The sequence below is a fragment of the Malaya genurostris genome, chromosome 2 (genome assembly GCF_030247185.1).
Source record: "Malaya genurostris strain Urasoe2022 chromosome 2, Malgen_1.1, whole genome shotgun sequence".
Classification (NCBI taxonomy): Eukaryota; Metazoa; Arthropoda; class Insecta; order Diptera; family Culicidae; genus Malaya; species Malaya genurostris.
Genome location: NC_080571.1, coordinates 309,942,534 through 309,969,877, shown reverse-complemented (window position 1 = coordinate 309,969,877; position 27,344 = coordinate 309,942,534). Strand labels below are relative to the sequence as shown.

Genomic DNA, 27,344 nt, shown 5'->3' with positions numbered 1-27,344 from the left:
CTCTTTTAACTAAACAATAACCGAATCAATTAATATTCTATCAGCTATCAAAGCAGAAATGCAGCAGAAACAGAAACATTCTTAATTGAACCAGTATAGATTCAAGTTAGGAATTTTGAGAAACGTCATTTTCACAAAGCCTGCAATCTTATTCGCCCAACCTTCCGTTTACGTAACTCTTTTCACGAACCAAATCCCAAAAAACGTAAACTTTTTTTACGAATCTACTTCGTAAAAAGAGGTTTCTGCATACAATGAAAATCATTTCCGGCTCATTTACGAGGTCTGTTCAAAAAGTTTCCGGAATTTTTTAATTGCGCGCGTCTGGAGCTCAAAAAAACACGTCTACACCAGCCGCTACAGACAGAATGTAAACAATGAATACAGCTGAAAATTTCACCATACATTAGGGACATATGTACCAACACAATAAAAAAAAATTTTGACCACCGGACTCTCCAGACGCGCGCAATTAAAAAATTCCGGGAACTTTTTGAATAGACCTCGTATATTCCATAGACATTACTAACATACAGTACTGGTATTTTCGGAACGGATTTGGAGAGTAGATGTCGGAAAACGATGTTTAAGGTGGTTCTGAACTCCAAGATGGCGACTTCCGGTTTATTGATATTCCTTGAAAACCCTTACAATATGAATACTTTTGGAACGGGTTTGATAAGTAGATGTCGAAAACGATGTTTTTTTGCCCATATTGTAAGGGTTTTCGAAAAATATCTATGTTATGAACCGGAAGTCGCCATTTTGGAATTCAGAACCACCTAAGACATCGTTTTCCGACATGTATTCATCAAAACCGTCCCGAAAATACCCATATTCTGAGGGTTTGTAACGAATATTGATGAACCGGAAGTCGCCATCTTGGAAATTGGTGCTACTTAGAACATCCTTTTCCTTTGAATACTGATTATTTTCGTTCCATAGCTATCCAAAATATTAGACATATTCAATAATACATATACATAAGAAAAACTTTTTTTATGTTGAAAATTCCAAATAACGTAAACTCTTTTCACGTTCACCTTTTTTTTACGTCATAATTCCATTTACGAATACCCGATTATTACGTGAATGGAGGTTCGGGTGTAATCGCAAATTACAAGTGAAACAATTGTAAGGTATAAAGAGAAGTGTTTGACGTTTGTTTTCTGTTGAATTTATGTTCTGTCATTTAACAAGTCTGTTTTACTTTGATTTGACATTTCAACACGAGCATCTCCTCATCACTCTTCGATTTATGAAGCATTTAGTAGTCTTCTGTTGGTAACTGCTTATTGCAATTACAACAACAATAACAACTACAATAACAACATCTGAGACCACAAATTAATGAACGAAGACGAGATTAGTGAACCAATAGCTTCCATGTCAGTTCGTGCTCGCATCTCATCCGAAACAGTCGAAAGTTGCTTACGGTCGACAATACAGTGCAGTGAACAATAGAGTGTACGAAATGGGCAAATACGATTTAACAAAGCCTGAAACTTGGCCAAATTCAATTTGTATTGCAAAGATAGACCAGCAGCAACCGAAATTAAAATCTTGCTTAAGGAACGAATGCATATAAACGTTAATGATGTAAGTGAGGCTCAATTCAACAAGGCGTCTAACTGTGTGTACATTATGTTCAAACGTGAAAGAGATGCAATTGCATTTGCTTCGGTTAATAACGGGGTGCACAGTGTTGATCATGATAATGTAAATATAAAATCCCTGTGTACTTGGTGGACAATGCCATAGAAGTACGCATGCATGACCTTCCCCCGCAAACCAGCGATGGGTATGTTCGGGAAAGTATGTCGCAGTACGGTGAGGTTCTTTCCATCGAAAGGGAAGTATGGCGGAATTTTTTTCCGGGTTTCCGGAATGGCGTGCAAGTGGTACGTATGCAACTACGTGAAGCAATTCCATCTTACATCATTTGTGATCAAGACGGGATACATCCGTGGAAAACGCTGATTACGTATGAAAATCAACTGGTTATATGTCAGTTTTGTGAACAACCTGCACACTACGATAAACCTTGCACTGAAACAGTGAAAAGGACATCTTCAAACAAAAACAAGGACAACCGCCCAACAATGGAAACTAACACATGGATCAATAAGTCCCGAGACTAACAATGGAAAAAACATTTTTTTTGCAAAATTTTTTTTTATTCATCAACATAATCACCTTTTAGGGTGATACAATGGTTCCAACGTTTTTCCAATTTTTCAATACCAAGTTTATAAAAAAAAATATCTTTCGTTTCAAAATAAGCTTCAGTTTCAGCGATGACCTCCTCATTTGAGCCAAATCTTTTTCCCTGGAGCATTTTTTTAAGATCAGCAAAGAGCCAGTAGTCACTGGGGGCTGAATCTAGCGAGTATGGGGTGTGGGGAAGCAGATCAAAGCCCAATTAGTTCAATTTCGCCATTGTTTTCATCAACTTGTGGCAGAGTGCATTTTGTTCCATCGAAAGCAATCGCGGCACCCATTTGGAAAAAAACCTTTTTCATGCTCAATTTTTCATGAAGGATAGTAAATACACTTCCATATGATATCTGTGTCATCTCAGCAATCTCACGGAGCTTCACTTTACGATCTTGCATTATAATTTTTGTCACTTCACTCACATTTTCCGGTGTAACGGCTTCCACAGGTCTACCCGAGCGTTCCGCGTCATTTGTGTCGGTACGACCACGTTTAAACTACTCGGCGAACCACCGACAAATCGTTGCTTTTGATGGACAAGAGTCCGGATAACATTTTTCAATCCATTGTTTCGCTTGCACGGTGTTTCTACCCATTAAAAAACAATGTTTTATCAAAACTCGAAACTCGGTTTTTTTCATTTTTTAAACAAACTACAAAAAGACTTTACTCCAACCTCGATAACTCAGCTGTTTCTGGTCGGATCGATTTAAAATTTTGACCCGTTTCAGGCAAAGGTTAGTACTCTAGAAAGACGTGGTTACTGGTTTACTACGACGCCATCTCTGCTTTAGTCTCGGGACTTATTAATCCATGTGTTAGTGAGCGCAGTACTCCTGTTGCACCATCAAACCAACCATCAACTGCAATTAATGCACAACAAGGCGCGTCTACAGCAACTAACAACGAACCCAAGACTGCGAATTACAAGGAAAACGAAGACGGAAGCCAACAACGATACTACCGATGCGCAATGGAGGACGAGACGAGCCACGAACAAAGTGCCCCTCAATCATCGCAAGATAAAAATGGAAGCTCCTCTCCCCCTAGAAAAAGGGTGACTACGAGATCCAATTGTAAACAAATTATTTTATCTAATAAAAACTTGGCTCAATCGGCCACGTAAAGCTTGTACGCGAATTGGCCTGAATGAAAAAATTTTATAAAAAAATAGCTTCAATGTATCACTGGAAAGAATAGAGATGGTTTTAGGTACTAGTTAAAAAAAGGTTGCGAAACCATTATAAATACGTAAGCGTATATGTAAATCGTTACGGTGAATTTATGTAGCAATAACTTAGATATTATAAAAATATAACATACAATTTCTGCATTAATTCAGATAGCTATCGGTAGGTTTTCCCAATGTAATGATAACGGAAATGCAACCTAAAAAACCTTTGTTGGCTTGAATATGGCGATCACACTATTAAATCGCGAAAAGTGTATAAAAGATAAATAAAACCAGGATATTACTTTTTGACGAAAATAATGAAATGCAGAATAGTCATTTTTGTTCTATGCACTATTATAAATTCGAAGAAAACAATATAGAGATCAAAAATCGGTTGTGATATTACAACTGTCATGATATATGAATATAAAATAATGAGAAATCACTCTACTTGGATTAATGTTGAGCATTCTGAACATAAGGTTTTTTCGTTGTTTATTGTTCATATCTTCATAAACAGATTGATTGAAGGCGCATAAAAAAAACAGTTAATTAATATTTAATTTCGCTCGACAGTTTTGAAATCGTTGTGAAATTTGTACGTTGTATTAAATTTGTAATTTCAAATACTACACTGGCTTTTTATTGTTGATTGAAAATCATAATGGATTCATTTGATGTTTATAATGTCGATGGCAACAACGTTTCAACTAGTTTACTTAAAAATATGTTATTTTCAAATTATGGAAAATAAGTTATTTCAGTATGGCATTACAACGTAACGACAACTTATTTTTAACCAACATAGAAACTAGTATAAACTGCGCTTTTTGAGTCACGCAAGTGGTTAGATGTTAGTAACAATAACTCAAATTTCTGGTTGCCAACTAGCCACAAATAAGCTACACACTTATAAAAAACCCTGTGATTTTACATCTTATTACATGCACATAAATGGAGCGTCGCAGTTCACGCAAATTTACGTCGAAGAACATTTAATATTGTGTCTAGGACTCCATGACATGAAATTCGTTGAAATAAAAAAATACTGATAGCAACAGCCGCAAATTGAACCGAGAATCATTGGATCGCATGTACGTCTGTTAACAGACTGAGCCACAGAAGCATACATCTGCTTGGTTGGTAATAGGTGCATTTAAATTCATACAGTCGCACCTGATAGCAGAACGCAAGTTACAGTCGAAACCAGTAAAACTCTAGCTAATCTAACATTAAGTCAATACAAAATAAATTTTTCGTCATTTGACGAATTAGGGCTTTGTGAATTACATCGTATGAAGAATTAAGTCACCTGTATTATTCAAATTTTGTTGGTTTGTTAAAATCGATTCAGCCAACTCACGTTACGTCACTTATACCATTATATCTACACTCTAAAAATTTTGAATTTTACAGGTGACTTAATCCCTCATACGATGTAATTCACAAAGACCTAATTTGCCAAATGACGGAAAATTTCATTTTAAATTACATAATGTTAGATTAGTTAGAATTTTACTGATTTCGACTGTAACTTGCGTTCCTCTAGCAGGTGCGACTGTCTGGCTTTAAATGCCTCTTTTACCAGCCAAATTGATGTGCTCTGTAGCTCAGTCGATTAACAGAGTGCTTTGCGATCCAATGGTTCTTGGTTCAAGTCGCGGCGCTCGCTATCAGTATTCATTTTTTTATTTAAATAAATTTAATGTTATGGAATTTTAGACACAATATTAAATGTTCTTTCACGTAAATTTGCGTGAGCTGCGTCGCTCCTTTTATGTGGATCTAATAAGATGTAAAATCACAGGGTTTTTTTTAAGTGTGTACACTCCAAAGAAAATTAAATTTTTCAGGTGACTTATTCCGTCATACCATGTAATTCATAAAGACCTAATTTGTCAAATGACGGAAATTTTCTTTGTAATGACTTAATGTTAGAATTTTACTGATTTCGACTGTAACTTACGTTCTGCTAGCAGGTGCGACTGTATGAATTTAAATGCACCTTTTACCAGCCAAGCAGATGCATGCTTCTGTGGCTCAGTCGATTAACAGACGTATGTGCGATCCAATGATTCTTGGTTCAAGTCGCGGTTGTTTTCAGTATTCTTTTTTTTTTTTATTTCAATTAATTTCATGTCATGGAGTCTTAGACATAATATTAAATGTTCTTCCACGTAAATTTGCGTGAGCTGCGACGCTCCATTTATGTGCATCTAATAAGATGTAAAATCACTGGATTTTTTTAAGTGTGTACCTTTCAATCGAGCTTAAGCTTGTTGAAATCGGTTCAGCCAGCTTCGAGAATATTGAGCGGTATATAATTCGTTGAAAGGCATGGTACATAACACTTTGGTTCTCTGAGGCTCCGTTTGAAAGTCTGGTTTTCCAGCAATAAAAATCGTTTTTTTTTCGAAATACCTTTCTATAGACAAAACTCGAAACAGCTGGTCACTCTTTTCAATGTTTCTGCGGCTTCCAAGATTCAAGTTTTTTTTTTCGATCTAGTCCAAAACGCTCTCCGAACACTTTCATTTCGTTTCAGAGAATTGATTTTGTCACATTCAACACTTTCGCCAATTTGATATACGAGTAGTTCGGATTTTCGTTTTGATACCATTCCCATAAGTGAAAAGCAAATGTAAAAATCAAACTGTAGACATGGCCCCAAAAAGAGGTTTTCCTTTTTAGGTGCAGAAAGTAATGAAAATCACGTCACACCATTCTCTCACGAAACGACTGATTTTGGACTCAATTGAATGGTCTTCCGATTTTGTATAGAACCCTCAAATTTTAGGCAGATCCGACTTTTGGTTGCGAAATTAAAAGGTTATTAGTGCTAAAATTTAGATCCACAGAAAAACTTTTTCTGGTGAAGATGTAAATAGAAGCGAATTCCTTTGTACTAGTCAGCATATTTTTCCTGTAAGCAGAATTTATGTGTGAATAGCCAGTAAGTTACTTACTTTGGTAAAACAGGTCACCCATTTCTGGTTCTGAGCGCATAGCAGATATTAGTCAAAATACGAAACTTACATTCATTCCCCTCTTTAGTTAATATCAAAACAAATTAAATGCTTAGATTATGACGGTCCTCTGTTTCCGCTTCCGATAGTGACGGAAGCAGTGGTCATAAATCGAGACATCAAAACATGATAAAACTACAAGGATCAGCCCCATGGGGTTGTTCGAGTCGTTGATGTGGAACAAGGCAACCAAAATTTCCATTGATTGACATTTTCAATTAATCGTCACACTTTTAAATCCGCAAATGCACAAGAGTCTGCTTAGATTGATCCTTATTAGGAATCAACACCGAACACGCGAACCCAGAATATAGACTCTATTTATAGTGATTTGTATTTGTTTCGTAGCCGACGAAATAACATCAATAGCCCAAATGTATACAATTAAATGTTTGTACATGTTTGCGATACGGCTTCTTTTCACCAAGCTTCTTTTCACCAAGCTTGTGTTCAAGTTTTATATGCAAGCAGTTATTTTTATAGCGTTTCTCTACCATTACTACCATTTTGCGATTTCGGTTGAAGCGATAAAATATTTCTCATTATCAATCGATGTCTTCTTATATAAATCAGAAATTAGTCTTATGCACTCACACAAATTTGCCCTGGGGTTGCTGTCAATTTCTCTGGCGAAACGACATAACATGAGATTTCATCCAATCTTGCATGACACAAGATCAGAGCATACCAATAAAAGCTTCAAATTGTTTATGGCACTTTTTGTCTTGCTGTGTAGCAACAACCTTCACCTAGCAAGCTACGCATAAGACTGAAACGTTAGCTATGCATTCATGCATAAATATCTGTTTATTGATCTTATTTTTGTGTATTACATCAACATTTTACAGTACAAGTGTTTTGACCCTTTGGCCTTTCATCTTTGTTGTTCATACGATTCGTTATTAATATTAGGTGTTTTAGTTACTCTTGTTTTACATACTAATGTTTAATCATAATATTTATTTTAATTATTTATAAAATGTCTACCTACTTATAACTATCCCTAACCTAATACGTACAAATTTTGAATTATTTGTATTTCAGAGATTGAGCACCTCTCTTCAAATTTCGTGCAGTATTGTTCGAATTTTTGTTCTAGTATATCCAGTGAGGCCATCTCATGTACTTCACTAGTCCTTGTCCAAGGGGGTAGATTTAGAATCATCTTTAAGATCTTACTTTGAATGCGCTGAAGCCTAAGTTTGTGTGTTCGTGCACAGCCCCGCCAAACAGGGACTGCGTATTCAATTGCGGGGTAGATGATTTGTTTATAGACAGCCATCTGATTCTTCAGGCATAGTTTAGATGTTCTACAAATCAGCGGATACAGAGACCTAATGAGTATGCTGCATTTTTGAATGATTTTGTCAACATGTGACCTGAATATCAGATGTCTGTCAAAGGTGAGTCCTAGATAGATAACTTCATCGGACCATTGAATGACCTCATCACCGAATCGTATTCTGCATTCGTCTGATGGAACAAGTTTTGGAGATCTTGAATGTGGAAACAAGATGACCTGAGTTTTTGCTGCATTGATCACAATTTTCCAGCTTGTAAAATATTCCGTTAAAGCGTCCAGACCTGTCTGTAGTTTATTCTTCAGAGCATTAATGACACGACCTTTGTAAAGAATGGCAGTATCATCAGCAAATTGTGACAGAACACCACCACCTGGAAGAGGTGGGATGTCTGATGTGAAAATGTTGTATAGAATGGGACCTAGGATACTTCCCTGGGGTACACCAGCAGGAATAGTAAATCTTTCTGAAAGTGCATTATTCAGAGAAACCTGGAATGCTCTATCTGCAAGATAATTTTTGATAATTTTAATAAGATACATGGGAAAATTATACCTATGCAGTTTGAACACCAGTCCATCGTGCCACACATTTTCGAATGCCTTTTCAATATCCAATATTGCCATGGCAGTCGTTTTGGACACTGATTTGTTTTGCTGGATGACGTTGTTAACCCTTGTGAGTTCGTTTCGATTCTGTCTTCTGTTTCCCCACAGCTCATGCCGTGTGTTGAGGTCCCCAGCAATGATGAATTTGTTCTGTCGTCGAGTGAGCATAGCCAGATCTCTCTTCAATGATGCACACGTACCATCTCGAAGATTGGTTTGTTTGGGGCAGTACGCTGCAATGACGATGATGGGTCCCATCGTCGTTGTAATCTCAATTCCGATGGCTTTTATGAGTTGCAATTTAAAGGCTGACAAAAGCCTGTGCTGAATGAATCGTTTAATGGCAATGGCAACTCCCCCTCCTCTGGTAGTTGTCCTGTCGAGTCTGTGAATTCTGTAATTAGAAATAAAAATAGAAATTTCAGGTTTAAGATGAGTTTCAGTTAAAATAGCAATATCGGCATTCTTCTCTTGAAGAAAGTCGGACAATTCAGCAGTTTTGCTCCTGAGTGAGCAAGCATTCCAATTTACTATAACCAACTCATTATATTGCATATTCGATGATGAATTTGCCTAAGGCGTTGATTTGCTCTAACCGCGTTCTGCAGTTTCGTAGTTTTGTTGTCATTGTTTCAAAAATGACGATCAGTTGTTCAGCAGAAAATAAATCACCAGAGTCATCCTTTGCTTGTGGTTGATTATTGCCCCATCCAGGAGGGATTTTTGAGGAAGATTCTTTTTGTGATCCAGCGGCTGAATCTTTTGGATTGCTGCGAGGAAGTGGCGGCAAATTCGGAATATCCCTCTTCGGTGGGAGCCGTGGGAAATTAATTTTATCATTCTGTAGAACATTCTTGCGCGTTGATTGTTTACGGGACGCCTGTTGTCGATTTTTTTGTGAACTCAGCACGTTTGGGACACGATTTGCTAGTAGATGGATGGTCGCCATCACAGTTCACACATTTTACAGCGATGTCATCTAGTAGGCAATCGTTGGTATTGTGTGGTTCGGCACATTTCCCGCACCGACTTTTCATGTGGCAATTCCTCGCTCCATGGCCGTAGTTCAAACAGTTCGTGCACTGTGTGACATCCCGATGTACCGGTTTATACTTTTGCCTTTCGATGATTATGTGAAATATCGATTTAATCGTTTTCAGTTGACTCATGGTGATGGAGCCCTTCTCCAGATGAATCAGGTACAGTTGATCTCTAAACTTTTTGTCCGTATTATGTCGTTTCATTTTAAACACCATAATAGGCTTTAGTCCAGCCTCCGACAGTGCCTGCTTTAGTTCGGCTTCCATCATGTCGGGTAGTCCTCGAAGTACAACCTTCATAGGTTTGTTGGCGGCAATATCGTGTGTGAAGTATTCCGCTTTTGTCTGCTTCAGATAACATTCCACTCCTCTGTAGTGGTTCAAAGCCGGAACAGTTATTTTGTAGCCTTCAGTACATAAACGGATTGTTGCCTGTAGTCCTTTGCTAATCAGTGTGTTGAAATCCGAGCGTAGAGTTGGTGGGAAGCCCTTCAGGTAGAAAGGCGGCATTTTTTCCTTCTTCTGCAGTTCCTCTTCGACATCAACTGGCAGATCAGCATATTGGTTTTTACTCAGCAAACGGTCGTTTACCTGTACATTACTTGGCTTCAGACGCTTAGCATCCTTTGGATCCTTCTCGGATCTATGGCGGTTTTTACCCATAGCTTGGGTAGGTAGACAACTGCGAATAAAAAATAAAACAAAATCGAAATTAGTCGTAGTAGGTTATTCGTCTATCCACATCGAGTGTTAGATGACGAATAAACGTTAGCTATAATTTCGCTTCTATTTGTAGATTCGCGTGCTTCCAACAGCTTTGCTTTTGCTTCGATTGACCAATCAGAGCGCTGCTTCCCATTTGATATATCGCCTACTCCTTCAAAACCGTCGACTATGGCAGGGAAATCCGGTATGCCGGAAATTTTTTGCAGCCAAAATAGGACACTGCTAGCTATTAATCAACATTTCAATGATATAAAATTAAAAATACATGGCTATGAACATTCAAATCAATACGTAGAAATATTTCCAATCAAATGGTGACATAATATTAATAATTGATACAAAATTGACTGAGCTGTAATTGTTCAAAACCTGACCACATTTCTACGTGTATTTTTCTTGAGTTTCTAGTTTGCACCGCTATATAGAAAACAAAAATGTGTTCCACATTAAAAAATAAACTATTGATTAATTATTTTCAAACAAAACAAATCAATACCAGTAATCAGTGGAATTAGTATACACCTTCTAAGTTGCACCGTGGATAAAATTAAACAGACAATTAACCTCCCGCAGATATTTGCGTCTCGCCAGACACCGTCCAGTCGTCGGTTCTAACATACCTCAGTGATAGGTTCCATTAAGTATGCAAACGGGTCGGAAATCCCGGTAGCAACAGGTGGTAGCCACCTTTTGTAACTGACAGCTGACAGGCTTCGTCGTTAGCTGCACGGAGGCAGACTTACCCCGGTCGTGATCCTCACACTGCTCTAATTTGTAATAATTAATTGTGGAGTGTGCCTCTTGACGCAACACTGCTGGTGTATCGGAATCGCGTTCGAGTAAAAATCAAGTGTTAATTGATCAAATTGAGTGATACTAAAAAAGCTGGAAACCTGATTCGTTAATACACGATCGATAAACTATAAAATCAACATCTTTATGATCCGCGGGCTGACTGTGGCTGCCACTGGCAGGCAGGCAGGCAGACAGGCAGGCTTGAATGACTAATTTATGTCTCTATTAGCGATCTCACATCGGGGTGTTCTCCCGGAGGGCGCAGCCTCCAAGAAACCAACTAACTACTCGCTCTAGGCCGTTGGAAACGAATCATAGTGCGAAGGAAATTTGAATTTTTAATTTCCAGTTCATCCAGCTGGCTACAGATTCCAAAGATTACCGAGCTCGACCTGAACCAGGAACGGGACACCACTCCGATAGCTGAGGACCTATTAACATGCTGATTAAGAAGTTAATTTTCAGCTATTAAAATGATGAGATAAGATTGATTTCATAGCGATAGCACAACATCTAGATTACTCTGAAGCTGTGCGTTCGATGTCCATGAAACGGTGATTAATTGTAACCGTAAAATCCTCATCATAAACAGCGAGACGCTGTTGATACAGAAGTTTTTATTACAATTATTTGTATTTTAACTTCGAATTCAGCCATGACTGCCATTCAGGTTAGAAAAACAAGTTACCTAAATTTTAAATTTTTAATTCGATGCCTTATAACCATATTTTGGTTAAAATTCATATTGTGTTTCATTCAAACGTGCGTTTCATTCTCTGAAGTCTGCTTTTGGGAGTAAAACTTACCATTTACGTTCAACACCCAAAACCAAGTTATTTGCTTTTTTTTAAAGAGAGAATCAACAACTCTTTGTTTTCCGTTCCAACTGGATCTTAAATCATTCTAATCTTGAGTTGAGCGTATATTTTGCTTCAAGGAATCGATCACGTTCACCAATCGTGATTCTAGCTAAACTTCTTCCACACGGAATCGAAGCGTAGAAATATCGATCACATCACAGACGGTGAGTGGCCTTCCGCTAAGTCATTCGAAGCTGGCTTTTGTTTTTTTGACAGAAGAATCGCGAACATGAAGCAGAGACAAGAACAAAAATGTTCAGCACTGCCTTCCGAAGTACAAATCTCCTGTTGCAGTAGGAAATTCTCAACCCGAAGGGTCAACGGATTAGTGGGGTCATTGATTTGATTTGGCAATGCAGTATGGTAGAAAAAATAAAATAAAAAAACGATTCGTCGATGGGCGTTTACTGAAAACAAGATGTGTTAATATGTTCAACAGAATCCTAATTTATTTTAATTATCTTCAGATGACTACAGACCTGTTTTTTCACAGGGTCCTAAGGTTGACTCATTGATGAACGGATACCAAGCGTAAGCACGGGGAGTAAATAAACAGAACGGTCGAATAAACATTATTGCGGAGTCAATAAAATTCGCCGAGGTGGTTTTCCACTAATTCAAACTTGCTTCATTAATTGATTCATTCGAGAATTGTTTTCTGTTTCTCGGAACGTTTTAGAATAACTAGCAAATATTTTTTTAAGCAGCAATATTAATTTACCTATAATGGTCGAATCGTTTGGATGTGGATTTTATGTTGTACTATGAGTGACGGTAGTGTAAAATCGGAACAGTCTCCGATACCCGGTTTCAGAAGCTCCGCAAGTAGTGAACGAAATTGAAACTTCAAAATGAAGCTCACATTTAAATATATGTTTATGTTTGTAGGCTTAGTCAACGCTAGCTTGGCCGATTTGCAAAAATTTGGATTGAAATTAAAAGTATCATAATGTCGGATTGAATGCTATTGAGTTTTATTCGAATACGGCTTCCGATTCTGGAAATAGTCGCACGGAAAAGCTCGAAATCGCAAAACTACTAAAATGTTAGTTGTTTGTCTGAATTTAACCGGTTAAAGTATGGTACAGTTTTTTTTCTAAATCATCTTTGGTTTATCAAGTTGACAGCTTAGCTTTGACATCCACAACGCAAACGGACAGTGAAACGTTTCAATGAGGTGTCATCGAACTTGTTTACATTTTTCCTCTTCCAAATATGGTGTGATTCAGTACGGTAAAATATTATTTGATGAAAATGAAATTTATTACCATTCACTCTCAGCATATCCCTTCTCAATCATTTGACTGTTGTTGTCAAACTTAAACGAAGCTCCCAGAATTCAACGTCAATGCTCAGTTTCAAGTACAAAGTAGTCTACCTGGTTCATTGTCTCAGAAGGTGACGGTTCTCATTTGAGTTTTCTATTCTGACCATCAAGTTCAAATCGATGATTTTCGACTGTTTGAAATGTATTGAGATGTATTGAAAATAAAAACTGAAAGAGAAAACAATTAATTTATGTTTATTCTGAAAATGATATTTCAACCACTATGACTGGTTTATCTGGATCAGGGTCATTTCGCCGAAAGCCATTTCGCGGAATGGGTCAATTCGCCGAAAGAGTCATTTCGCCGTATCCAGCAATTGTTCTAATATCGTAGTTGGAATTGATTTAAAATAAAGACAAATGAAAGATGATCCCTGTCCATCATATTCATTGAAACTAACATGATCTTTTTTGTCACTAACTTTTTCGTTCCCCCTTTCCCCGTCTCTTCATCATCTCGATGGCAACTAATTAGATCTCTGTAGTTTTCAGATATTTTGTTTCCATACCCCCTTTTTACCTCGCTTTCCACAATATTTACTTTTTGCCTTTCTCATATAGAAAGGTTATGCAATCACTTGAAAAACCGACCAGTGAAAATTGGCCCGGAGGGCCAAGTGTCATATACCATTCGACTCAGTTCATCGAGCTGAGCAATGTTTGTGTGTGTGTGTATGTATGTGTGTGTATGTGTCAAATAATCTCACTAGGTTTTCTCGGAGATGGCTGAACCGATTTTGACAAACTAGGATTCAAATGAAAGGTCTCGTGGTCCCATACGGAATTCCTGAATTTCATCCGGATCCGACGTAGGGTAAAGTGTGTTCAATATTGTACACCGTCACTTGAACCGGCGAAACAAAATACGTAAAAAATTTTCTAAACTGGTCTCAAAACTACACTGATAGTCATTATCAGTAGGCAACTAAACAAACCGATTTCGGCTATCCTGGTTCCCGGTATCCAGATCCGGAAGTACCGGAAATAGTGGTCATATATACCAAAATGGATCTCACTCACTTTTCTCAGCGATGGTTTGACCGATTTCCACAAACTTGGTTTCAAATGAAAGGTCTCGTGGTCCCATACGGAATTCCTGAATTTCATCCGGATCCGACGTCCGGTTCCGGAATTATAGGGTAAAGTGTGTTCAATATTGTACACCGTCACTTGAACCGGCGAAACAAAATACGTAAAAAATTTTCTAAACTGGTCTCAAAACTACACAAATCGATAGTCAGTACCAGTAGGCAACTAAACAAACCGATTCCGGTTATCCTGGTTCCCGGTATCCAGTTCCGGAAGTATCGGAAATAGTGGTCATATATACCAAAATGGATCTCACTCACTTTTCTAAGCGAGTGATTTGACCGATTTCCACAAACTTAGATTCAAATGAAAGGTCTTCCGATCCTATACGAAATTCCTGAATTTCATCCGGATTCGACTTCCGAATCCTGAGTTATAGGGTGCGTACTAGAAGAGTTTGTGTGTCACGTTAGTTGGTGGCCGTACCGGTTCTCGGGTTCCGGTGCCGGAAGTGTCGTTCTCTTAAGGATGGCTTACGCAATCAAAGCACTGTTTTATTCTGTATGTTATGCATAAACAATCACTTGGTTTCTTTCAAAAATCGAAGAGAAAATTTTTGAATAGAATACCACAATATTATATGTACATGAGAAAGGCATCATTACACCACTAGGTGGATTAAAACAGGTTTTTTCCATTCTCTTCCGTAACATCATAATCACCGCCTACGGAAGACCTCTTCAGTCGATGACCAGCATGCAGGCCACCCGCCGGGACTTCGTAGCCTGGGGGTGTTTCTCGCGGGCCCACACGAACCGAAGGAAGCGGAAGATATTTAACAACGCCATCTGGAAGACTTATGCAATATTGAATTCACCGTCCACTGCCGATCGCCAGCTGAAAGCTGGATTATCGAAAATCCGAGACGACATAATCTAATGATACTATTCTAGTTTTAAGTTAGTCGTTAGTTAAGATTAGAAAATACCCTTGGTATCTTAGAGCTTAAGCAGTGTGCCTAAAAATATATTATATTATTAAATAAAAAAAAATAAAAGATGATAGCGTTAACGCCAGGTGTATCTACCAAATAAGTGTGTGTGTGTGTGATATTTTCAGTTTACTGAGTGAAAATGAAAAAATACCTAATGCGGCTTTACCAAATTGTTCTGGTTCGTGTGCTGTCCGACCTCGCTCCCACTCGTTCGGACCCAACTAATGAAAAGAAACCTAGCTTTGAGTAGACCGGGCAAACGAGGCGGTTACAGGTTTGTATGCAAGAAGCCGCCGCTTCCGACGGCGGGTCGGCGGCCAACTCAGCTGGTGTCGCCTCGGCGGCTTTGTGCCACCGAGCCTTCTTGGCTTCGGTTATGTGGCTGCGCCGCATCAATTATTCAGAAGGCATGATAACACAAAACATAATAATATGATGTATTAGAAATTACCCTTTCGGTGAAATGTTCAATTCAGCGAAATGACCCTTTCGGCGAAACGACTTTCGGCGAAATGACCCGCTCCCGGTTTAACTTTCATCTATTATCTTAAACCAATTTGAATGCTTACACCAACCTCATTTGAAAGGGCGCTCTCTCATTCAACTGAAAGAAATATTTTGACAGATCAACTGACAATGGAGAAACGAATGAAGAATTGAATGCTGCCCGGCGAACGGCGAACGTTGTGTGTGCTAGAGTGTTAAGTTTACTGTAGCAGAGTTATCGGTAGAGTGAGCCACATTCTGTTTGAATTGTATGGAATAAGTTTTATTGCACTGGTGCGATGTAATGTAATTGAATTCAAGTTTTATTTGAAAGACTAGACATGGATGTTTCATTTTCGCAGAGTTTGATTGAATTCATTTCTTATTTGAAATGGTAGTGAAATACACCTTTTAAACAACGTAATTTTGCCTAAGTAGCTTATGCTTTTAACACTCAAATCATAGATGACATAGAAATTCGACGATAGATTATAATTTCTGGGATCATCAGTCACATCAGTTTTTATTCTACCTGGAGAATGGCTCGCTGGAAGAGCATTTCTACTTCCGTTTTCAAGTATGTAGTTGACGAACACAATGTTAGTGATTAACTTTAGAGAAAATACGAATACTATCACTTCATTTCAATGGTAATTTTCAATCGTCAGAAATTTTTAATTACTTTGACATGACATGTCCAAGGCATCACTACTCGCAGAAGAAATCACAACATTTATATTGCAGAATCAATTCAGCACTTTGGAATCCGGCATGTAATTAATTCTTGTTTTGTGTTGTATACGTTCACTTAACTAACTAACACAAGTGACGTTCCATTGTCATTTAATATGTTATAGTTTTCAGGTGAAGTTAGAAGGATTTTCGTTTTTCCTTTTGCTGACTTCATCAACCAACTGACAACATTCCAAAACTGCAATTTCATCTACCCAAATGGTTATGAAATAATCAACAGGAAGGAAATTCTGGCACCTTCTTTATTTCGACGTTAATAATCTCTCCGTACTGCGACATATCTCTTCGAATGTAAATCTCAGTGATCTCAGGGAAAGATCATGTATTCGCACTTCTATGGTAACATTTATTACGTACATAGGGATTTTTTATTTACGTCTCATATTCGACACTGTTCATGTGATTACAAACCGAAGTGAATGTTATTGCATCACCTTCTAGTTTAAACTGGGCATGGACCAAGCTACAAATTTTTGTAAAATTGTATCTCCAATACATATTCTACGTTAAGATACATTAAGTAAGTAAGACTTCAATTTATAATTACAATTATAATTTTACAGCGCTTGAAATCAATGCTGACTGAAACTAGTCGAACAGGCAAGCACTAATCCGGCTATTACTAACCGTATTTTCTCGTTTCAATTGTGTATTGTATCTTAGAGACCAGGTTCCTCCAAACAATTTTCAAAAACAAATTTCTGGAATTTGCTAGAAAATACTCTTAGAAATGATACAGAATTAGTCCCAAGGGTACACGCGATCGAGAAGTTGGTAGATAATAGGGGAGACGGTGCGCGCCCACAGGCACGATTAGTCGCAAATGAAAAGTTATTAGCAATTAATAGTGAAAAAATAAGGGACGCAAACTCGGTTTTTCTCGGCAGAAATTATGCATTCCAGTTTCGAGCATAGCCAATTCGATACAGAATATGAAACTGTTTTGCTTTCTGTTTTGCAAAAAGTAATGACACCCTCCAAAAAATAAAAAGAAATGTTTTTATGAAGTTTTATATACGTACTTTTATCTATAAAAAGTATAATTTTGAAATATAGTTCGAACAAAAAGTAGAATTAAAAAACACGTTTTTTGACAGACATTTGTCAACTTCTGCGGTAATTTTATTTTTCTTCAATCTTTGAACTTTCGGAAACAGAACGAGTCACATTCCCTCTCTTTTCAATCTGTCGCTCATTAATTATTGCTGCGGTACCTTAAAGTGTCCCTAAACTGAAGTTCTTTTTCAGCTACCTTTGTGGAGCTTCAAGTGCATAGACTAAGTTGTTACTAAAACTACAGTTTTTTTAAAGAACAGCTGCGAATTTGAACAAAAATGAACACCCAAAATCTATTTTGAGTCGGATTTTTGATGTAGAACACATCTTTGCTATCTATATAGGGGTGCAAATCAGAAATTCATGGGCAAACACAAGTAGAAATGTGGTCAGCTTTTGAAAACTTACAGCTTAGTCAGTTTAGTTTCAATCAGTAAAATTATTTCACCAATTGATTGGAAATATTTCAACGTAATGATTCGAATGTTCATAGCCATGTGTATTTAATTGTATATCATTAAATATTGATTATCATATTATCGGGAAAGTATTCTGGAGGTTGCTTTGAAGCCGTGGGCAGACAAACATTTCGGTGGCAGACCATGGACGTTTCAGCAGGACTCGGCACCGTCTCACAAAGCTCGAGTGAACCAAGAATGGCTGAAAAGCAACGTTCCGAACTTCATCACGTCCACACAATGGCTCTCGAATTCACCAGATGCGAATCCAATGGATTATTCTCTTTGGGCCATTTTGGAGAGCAAAGTCCGAACTAAAAGATACACCAGTCTCGAGGCGCTGAAAAAAGTTATTGTCCGCGAGTGGGCCAAAATACACCTGCAAGTCACATTCGGGCAGCTTGCGATTCGTTTTTTGACCGTCTCAAGGCCATAGTCAAGGCAAAAGGTGGTCATATCGAGCAAAAGTGAATTGATTCTGAATTTTGTATTATTTTTACACATTTTGTACTTTGAATTAAGTAAAAGTAATTTTCCAAACTGTATTTATGGCCTTTTTAATTGGTTACACTCCGGACCCTGTACTCACAAAATATTCATGTAGAATGAAAGACAATATTCCCATGTTTTTAATAGCGCCAAATATGTAACGAACGTTTGTATAATAACGCAGATATAGTCGAAAGAGAAAGTAATCAAAAAGAAACAAAAGGTATATCAATGGGAAAGCATTGCTCTGATTGGTCAATCGATGCAAAAGCGAAGCTGTTGGAATCTATAAATATAAACGAATTTATAGCAAACATTTCAGTCCTACGTGTAGCATGCCAGATGTAGGTTGTTGTTAAACAGCTAGACAGAAAGCGCTATAAAATGATTTAAAGCTTGAATTGGTATGCTTTGATCTTGTGTCATGCGAGTTCGGATGAAATTCCATGTTATGTCGTTTTGGCTTGAGAAAATTTCAACTAACCCAGTTTGAATTTTGAGTGCTTGATGAGCATGATTAATAATGAGTTTATCGCTTCAACCTAAATCGCAGAATGGTAGTAATGGTAGAGAAACTTAACGCTATAAAAATAACTGCGAGCATAAAAAACTTGAACACAAGCTTGACGAAGGCAAGATTAAATATCGAAATTCGTTTCGTAAGTATTTACAAAGATATAATTTCATACATTTCGGATAGAGTGACTATAATCAGAGTGACGACAGCTGTTCGTTTGGAATGACAGCTACCAGTTCCAAACGAGCAAACGACCTGTCAATTCAATGTAAAGCTAATGGAATGTTTTGAATTGTTGCCAACATTACGGATGAGAAGTCGTCACTCTGGTTATAGGCACTCTAATTTCGGATATTGATGTAATTTGGTCGACTACAACACAAATACAAATCAAAGTAAACAGAGTCTATATCCTGGGCTCGCGTGTTCGGTATTGGTTCCTAATAAAGATAAAGCAGACTCCCGTTCAAATACGGATTCAAAAGTGTGACAATTGATTAAAATGTTTGACTGAAAATGTCGATCATTAGAAAGTTCCACATTAATGGCTCGAACAACCCCATGGGGCTGTTCCTTTTAGTTTTTTTAACTCTTGATAAATTGATAAACATAGATTAGCTAAGTTTTTTTCCAAATTGGTTTATTCCACCTTCTCTTGTAAATGTTAGCACCTTTGACTTATCGCTACCAATCAAATCCTGTTGAACACTTGAGCCATCTTTGTCGCATACTTTCTTCGACACTTTTTTTTCAAATCCTAGTCATCTTTGAGATCTCTGTTTTTTCAAATTTTGCCCTCATAATCGCTGAAAAGATTTTCGTTTCGAGCAAAGTACTGGCGAGTGTGGAGGACTTAATCCTTCGACACAAAAACAACGTAGTTGGTTTCATCATTCCATCACTAGTTTCGCGTAATGGCACAATGCCGGATCTCGCCATGCTCTTCTGGATGTATTTTTCTTTATATGTTCATCCGTTGATTGAGCCGAACCACAGATCGCCTGCCGCACCAAGTAATTCTTGTCAAATTTGTTGACTTTCTTTTTTCGATACATCCAGGCGAAACTAGCCGACGAAAAACTCTAGAACGAAAATTTGCTTGGCGTTTACGATGCATTAGAGCAGCACAAACTACTCGTACAGTTTCCTGGACCGGGATTTGGCCACAATATTCTATCTATCGATTCGGTTTGGGTGCTTCCCTACCTTTCAGACGGAAGAATTAACCTCCTTGGACACGTCCTGAATCGAAAGGTTCGGATTGCGCCTGAAGTAAGCCCTTCCCTTGCATGCGTTCACGGGGCTGGATTTCTCCACTATTCTATTTCGGCCAGCTCGCCGCTAGATAGTTTGAGTCTCCTTGAACGATTTTTCCTCATGGAACACGGTCGAATGGTCGACTCCTGAATTTTACACGATCGCGCCCATAGTTTGTTGTAGAAAAATTTCATAGCAGTTCAACATGAGCTGCTAACGATACTCAGAAGTTAGAAATAAACCGCCAAACAAATTTCAATATGCACGTTTGGTGATTGTAACTACAGGACGATTAACTTTGTTGATTGTTCACGGCATTCTCAGTCACTGTTCACTTGGAAAACGATTTGTTTCTAAAATTACTCAACGTTTCGTTTCCCTTGAAAAAAAGTTATCAAAAACGATCGAAACGTCAATCAATTCTAGAAACGAACCGTTTGTCAAGTAAAAAGTGACAGAAATAGGTATTAAAGTTGGATACTTACTCTACTTGCATTTCAATAACAATTGCATCGGAATACCATTTCTGATTTCTCGATCGAAACGGACTGACCACTCAGTAGTAAACAGTCGACCTGACAGTTTACTGTACGTTTCAGGTGAACCACTAAGTTACAGTAAATGCTCAATTTAAGCCGTTAGGAACTCAAAAGTTGAAAACGAAACCCATCTATGATGATACCCTTGCGATGCGAATGAATTAAGAATTAAAAAAAAGTTTCCTTACACAAGTTTACCCTTTACTTACCGGACGGTCACTTACCCTTGAATCGAAACTGATAATTTAAATGCACCGTGTTGAGGATAATGAGTGATACAATTGATTTACATTTATTCCATAAATCAACTGCGATTGTGTCCGTCGTGAGGCCCAGACAAGAACGACGACGGGCCGATACGATACGATACTGTTACCGAGTTCCGTACATTAACAACATCGCATCAATCGATTGACCCTTTAATGAGAGATTCATGTTGGCGATATGATATCTTTTGCCGAATTCATTAAGCGAAAACAAAAATACTTTGTTGAGAAATAAATCACTTCCACAATTCTGACGCCACGATTTGTGGGAAAACGCATTCGAATGGAATTCCACGATATTGCAGTGTCGTGCGGTTGCAGCGTAATACAATGTAACTTGAAGCAACTGAATTGCCGGTCGCCAGCAGTAAAAAATCAAGTTTCGAAGGTCATTTAGAATACCTACAATCAGGGATACGAATAACATCTAATGGAAATGATGTTAACCGTCATTTGATTCATACGATCTGTGAAATGTAACACGGTTAAATTATCATAAATTTTTGAACTTTTCTCTATCTATAGTCTAACCGACCGACAATGAAGTGTAAAGAATTCAGCCTATTCTTGCGCAGCAGTAGTTAAGGGAGCCTTGTTATGTAAACTTTCTGGTAAGTAATTGACTTTCAATCGTCGGATCGTCCTGCCCATTAGTGTAGCACCCATCAAAGGCTCCGAGGCATGTCGTGTTTCTCAAGAGTATCGGTTCCGTTCTGCCTTTGCGCTGCCGGCTGACAACGTATCGATCAGTAACAGTAACTGAAGAGCAAAAGTATCGGATTACTCCCGAGACCCTTCTGCGATGGAATGCGTGCCTTTCAGTCGGTACAGATCTTGGCCATCGTCGCTGCAACTCACTTCGGTGGGGTGGTTTGTTCATTGGTTGCAAAATACTCACCGGAGAGGACATTCCATCGGCACCATCCTACATTCGGCCAAGACTCTTGATAGACCCTGCCAGACCCAGAAGATGATTGATTTTGCTCCACACGATCCCAGATGATCCCGACTGCTTATTGGATTAATATTTGCACATGGTCAACTACTCAAAATTACTCGCTTCGGTGACTTTATTTGAAAAGCTATACCTCTCCGACCATGCAGGTATGATGATCATTCTGGCGTGGCCCATTGTCGTATTTTTTTGTTGAGTGAGAAAGATGAGTCCACTTGAGCATTAAAATATTTGATGTTGGTGATGTTTCGATGCACTTTGGAGGGCGAGAAAGATGAAAAACAAACTTTCGAAGAGCACTTCAGGTTGACGGCGAATAAATAGGCAAGCATCTTCAGATGCATTTTTCCATCTCGCTGTTCCTTCACCGAGGGGGTAACGTTCGCTGTGTGTAGGTTATATATTTTGCCTTTTTGTCTTTCAGTTTTCTTCGGATCATGGTTAAACACCACTGCAGTGTCCCTTTTCACCGCATCGGTACAACATTACACCGGACAGGGCGGCGATCAAAGAAAAGTGCGACGGTTTTCCGCCTCGTTAGTGCCAGCAAAGACAGGGCGAAAATGTATGTTTGCGTGGTCAAGTGAAATATTGATCTTTTATGTCTTCCTGGATGTTACAACCAAAGGTTGTGGTTTTTTTCATTTCTCCTTTTTTGTCAACTGACAGGTTCTGTTAATGGGCCCAATAGTCAGTTTGCAGCGTGGAAAACAAAGCAGGAGATGTACAAACATCTCCAGTGATAAACAAACGCTTATCGAAATGAATCCATTCAAACTATCAAGTTTTGGTTATTGAATCCAAGTAACTCGTTACCATAGTCTCCACATTTAGCACCCAGTAATTATTACCTGTTTTCAGGATTAAAAAACAAGCATGCTGGAATAAGATTTGCTTTCAATGAAAAGGCCAATCACAATCACTGACGCTGGAATTAATGAGAAATCGTGGTATAAAAGTTGTATACATAAATGAAATTGAAATTGAAAAATAAAGTGTTGTTGATCGGGGCATCGTCTAGGTATCAGATCTAATAAAAGTCATTTTCATTGACTCAAAATAGACGAAAATGATCATATATCGGTGAAAGAATGAGAATTGAAATTTTACTGATTCACCCTGCAGACGTTAGTTTGATTTTGTCTTGTCACAGAAGAACGAGTGATATTGGCAATTACTCTCTCTTTTGTTTGAATGAGAAACGAAAATACTTCGTCTCTTTTCGTTTGTTTTATATGCGGTCATTTACGAATGGAACAGTAAAAAACGTAATTAATCCACCTAGCAGTGAGATGATACCTTTTTTTCTCAATCCGCCTGTGTTTTTTGCATGAATATTCTTCGGTGTTTCAGTTCTCATGACATTATTTTAATGACTGTCGTTTTAATCACTCATTACTCTGTAATGTCAAAACTGCAAATCGGATCGAATTTGAATCTAAAAGTGCCGAAGTAAGTTCCACTTTAGAGTTAACGGTAATTTAAGAGCCGGTATTCAGGAACCAGCATAACCCAAACCTATTCGTATTGCAATAGTTTTGAGTCCAACTTTGCAGCTTTTCGGGATTGTCATCTTCTATCCTCTTTTAATCCGAGAATCGGAAGTCAGAATTGGATAAAATAATTAATTTTGTCTTTGTCGATTCGGCGTTTTTGAGAAAACGATTGAGCTTTGAGAAACGATTCGATACTGGAACCGAAATTCGAAAATCGGTGTAGCCGAAGTCAATTAAATTCACCTGAAAAGCTGTATAGCTTACATTTGATTCAAAATGTTTGAAAATCAGTTTAGACATCTTTGAGAAAACGTAATACGAATTAAATCCGCATCGAAAACTGAATACCACTAAAACTGAAATAAGTTTATTTGGTTATCGATTATCCAAATCTGCAAACCCGATAAACCTGATTAATTTATGTGAAATAGATATCCACTAAACCGGAAGTTGGATCTGACTAAAAAGCCAAATGTTTTATAGGATCTTTAAACTTTTCATTTGAATCTTAGATCGGTTCAGCCATCTACGAGAAAAATGAGTTACAAAATTTTAATTTCGTTTCACATATCATCCTGTAGTTCCGGAACCAGAAGTCGGATCCAAACATAATTCAGGAACTTTGTTTAGAAGCATGCGACTTTTCATATGAATCTGAGTTTGTAGAAAACGGTTCAGTCATCTCCGAGAAAATTGAGTGAAATTATTGGTCCCACACGCATTTACTGATCTCGACGAACTGATTGGAATGGTATATGGGTGTTATGTTCTTCCAGCATTTATTGCTGTAAGTAGTTTAAATCAATATAATTATGGAATCGCTTTCAACTCGAAAATGCTGCCATCATCTGGTTTACATAAGTCGTATTCGAACGATTATGTTGCCAAAAACGAACCATGCTAAAATCAGTCCGAGTCATGAAAAAGGATGCTGTACACAGTCTTTTTGGTACTTAGAAACAATTGTATGTAACAGTATAAAAAATTGTGCTTTACGTTGCTCCCAAGCATTGCTTTGTCATTCAACGCTCAAAACTTCTACTGCTGGAATAGGGGGAAAAGTCTTAAACCATAACAAAAAATTTTTCACAGTGAATATTGGCAAATGGCAAATTTGTCACAGCAAAATGTAAGATTTAGAAAAGGGTTGTGGTAATAGTGTAAACCACCTCATTATTTGAATTTTTTCTCGAAAATAAAACATTTCAGTACAATGTTGTGAAAAAGGGTGACATTTCGCACAGTTGCGTCCTGAAGGACAGAAGAAAATCTGGGTGACCAGATGTTCGCATACAAAATTCAAATCCTATGCTAGAAAGCTCTACGCGGAAATATTGGCGAGATACAGTCGCTGGATGACGATTCATTGCTCTAAGCTCGTCGGTACAGACGTTTCACACCAGTAGTGGATGACCATTTAAAAAAAAGGAAATGCGGAATGGTAAAATTTATAAGGCAATATACTTTCAAAAGTGTCTTTTGTCGTTTTGAATGCAATGAAAATCAGCTATTTTTGATGGATTCAGCATCATGACACTGTTTGTAAAGTGTGCTAGAGTAGCATCTTGTTCCCCAAAATACGAATACACCAAACTGCCCCGAACTACGTCAAATCGAAACCTATCGTATCATGGGGAAACAGAAACTTATGTCGTTTTTCTTTGATTCCACTCGCTAGGTGCCAGTGTTTTGCCCTGCCAGTTGATCAATGAAACGGTTTTGTAAAGTTTGGTTTGCACGATTGCTGCTCTGAAAAGAAAACGGGTGCAAAATAGTTGCCCGCGAATTGCCCCTAAAGTGCATTATTTTCGTGCGGTGCAAATCAATGAAACACAGTGCACCTGTTTTGATTGCCCGACTGCACGAAAAATGCACGAATCGAGCAAAACACTCCACGAGTGTTCTCAATGAAAAACGACATTAGAAAGACAATACAATGGTTACAAAATGGGAAAAATTTCGAATAATACTAAACAAGGTCCTATAGATGGCGTTTAGTGAAAGATTTTATATGCATTTTAAAATAATTGATACAGTACATGTGAACTGAATAATGAGTGCATTAGTAGTGTTTCAACATAAATATCTAATTCACGGATGAGTCAAAGACGAAACGTAAAAGTAAATAGAATAGTCATGAGCACTTTGCACAATCCCATGTGGTCTCAAAAACCTCCAAATGACAGTGATGAAAATCTGATTTTCTCTGATAAAAAAACATGAAATTTCTTGACAAATTAATTGTATTGTAATATTTTTTTCGGATTTTTGCTATGTAAAGCATTCTACTATGCCTCTCATCAAAATAAAATAGAGAATTATTCCGCGTAAATATTTTATAGCGATTTAAACTTCTTCAATCAGAAATAAGTATTTGACAATGGATGCAAGCACAGTCATGTCAAATATTTATGCTGAACAAAACACAATAGTGTCATTTTATTGTTAAGTTCAGAGTGAAATCGAATTTTACCGAATGCAGACAATTTCGAACGCTTATTTGGTCTAACCCTGTTTCTTTTTGCTATTGGGTGATTTCATTCTTAAGAACATATGCTGAATATAAGAGAAATAAATCGCAGAATACTGCCTGAGTTCGCTTTCTCTCAACTTCTAAGAATCTCAGAACACGTATCTCAGAGCGCCACGTGACGGTTTCGTTTAATGGACATGTCGCGTCGGTGGAGGCTTATGGTCCATAAAAAGGTATTCCACAAAAAATACACAAAACACACAAACGATCTGGATTCGACGCAGCACTAAGTGTGCTATCTTCCGGACGCTTTACCCGTAAAAGAATGATTTCATTTTTATCTAAATCTTTATTATTTTTATTACGAAATAAAAGGAATAACAGCATTAAGCAGACGAAGAGATGTGATCACGGAATACATAAAACCCGAAGCAGAGCATCAGCCGGTGTGATTACGCATTTCTACTGGCCAGGAATTGTCACTGGTAGGAAGTGAGGTAACCATTGATCGAGAGAAAGAAAGAGAGAAAGAGAGAGAGAGAGAGATCTGGGACTGTGTAGCTACAATGTTGCACGTGCGTTTACGCAAAGCCTTACCGAGATCGTTGATTTCGTGATCCGTAGGTCAAGTGTGAGAGCCGAATTCTCATTCAACCGCAACTCGTTTTGCATACCTGATTCCGAGGCAATAAAAACGTTAAGAGGTATGACATTCTACTTCGATGTTTTCTATCCTCATAAAGACATTCGATGGATATCTGGTGGAACTTTTAGCCTATTCTAATTAAAGTCAGATTCTTCAAATATCTGCTGCTTAAAACGCTAAAAAAAAACAATTCACTTGCTAAGATCACTCCCCATCATGATTCAATGATTTCTGGACTATGTACAAAACCTACTTAAATTGAAATTATTTATTGTAAACAAACAAAAACTAGAGTTTTACGACTATTTACTTTCTCACCGTTTCAGCGCAAGTTCAACTTTATTTTCCTCTAATCTTGGAATGATTTCTGGTAATGATCGACAATTGTTTCACTCAATGTAATACTCAGCTACTCTGCCGGTGCTTCCCGTCCAATCGGGAATGGAGGGCGATGAGTAGTAATTGGGATTTTATAGCTGCAATTTAACGATTATGAGCGGTCTTATTTTTAGACGTCATTCCGTTGATTTTCGAAATACACTTTGCGTAACGTTACGTCTGGTCTGATTATTTTCATTCCGTTTTGTCTCATTTCCATGTTCATCAGGGCCGAAGGCAGCAACATTCTCCTGGATCCAGCCCAGGTCTGCGAGAATAAACACAAAAAAACGAAGCGGCTCACCGGGAAGCTGGCCGACATCTGCAAGAATGACACCTCCCTGATGAAGGAAATCAAACGGGGAATAAATTTAGGATTTCGAGAGTGCGAGAATCAATTCCGTAACAATATGTGGAACTGTTCGTGGACGATCAAGCGCAGCATGCGGAGGATATTGATGCGAGGTAAGGAACGTAT

General features: G+C 37.9%; 1 protein-coding gene across 1 annotated transcript in view; it reads left to right on the top strand.

The window, feature by feature from the left end:
- The window catches only part of LOC131431081 (protein Wnt-6), a 63,300-nt gene that overhangs the window by 11,447 nt on the left and 24,509 nt on the right, over window positions 1-27,344 (top strand). The window contains exon 2 of the mRNA XM_058596558.1: window positions 27,096-27,331. Within this exon, the coding sequence (XP_058452541.1) occupies window positions 27,096-27,331 (236 nt within the window). The remainder of the gene's footprint in view (window positions 1-27,095; window positions 27,332-27,344) is intronic.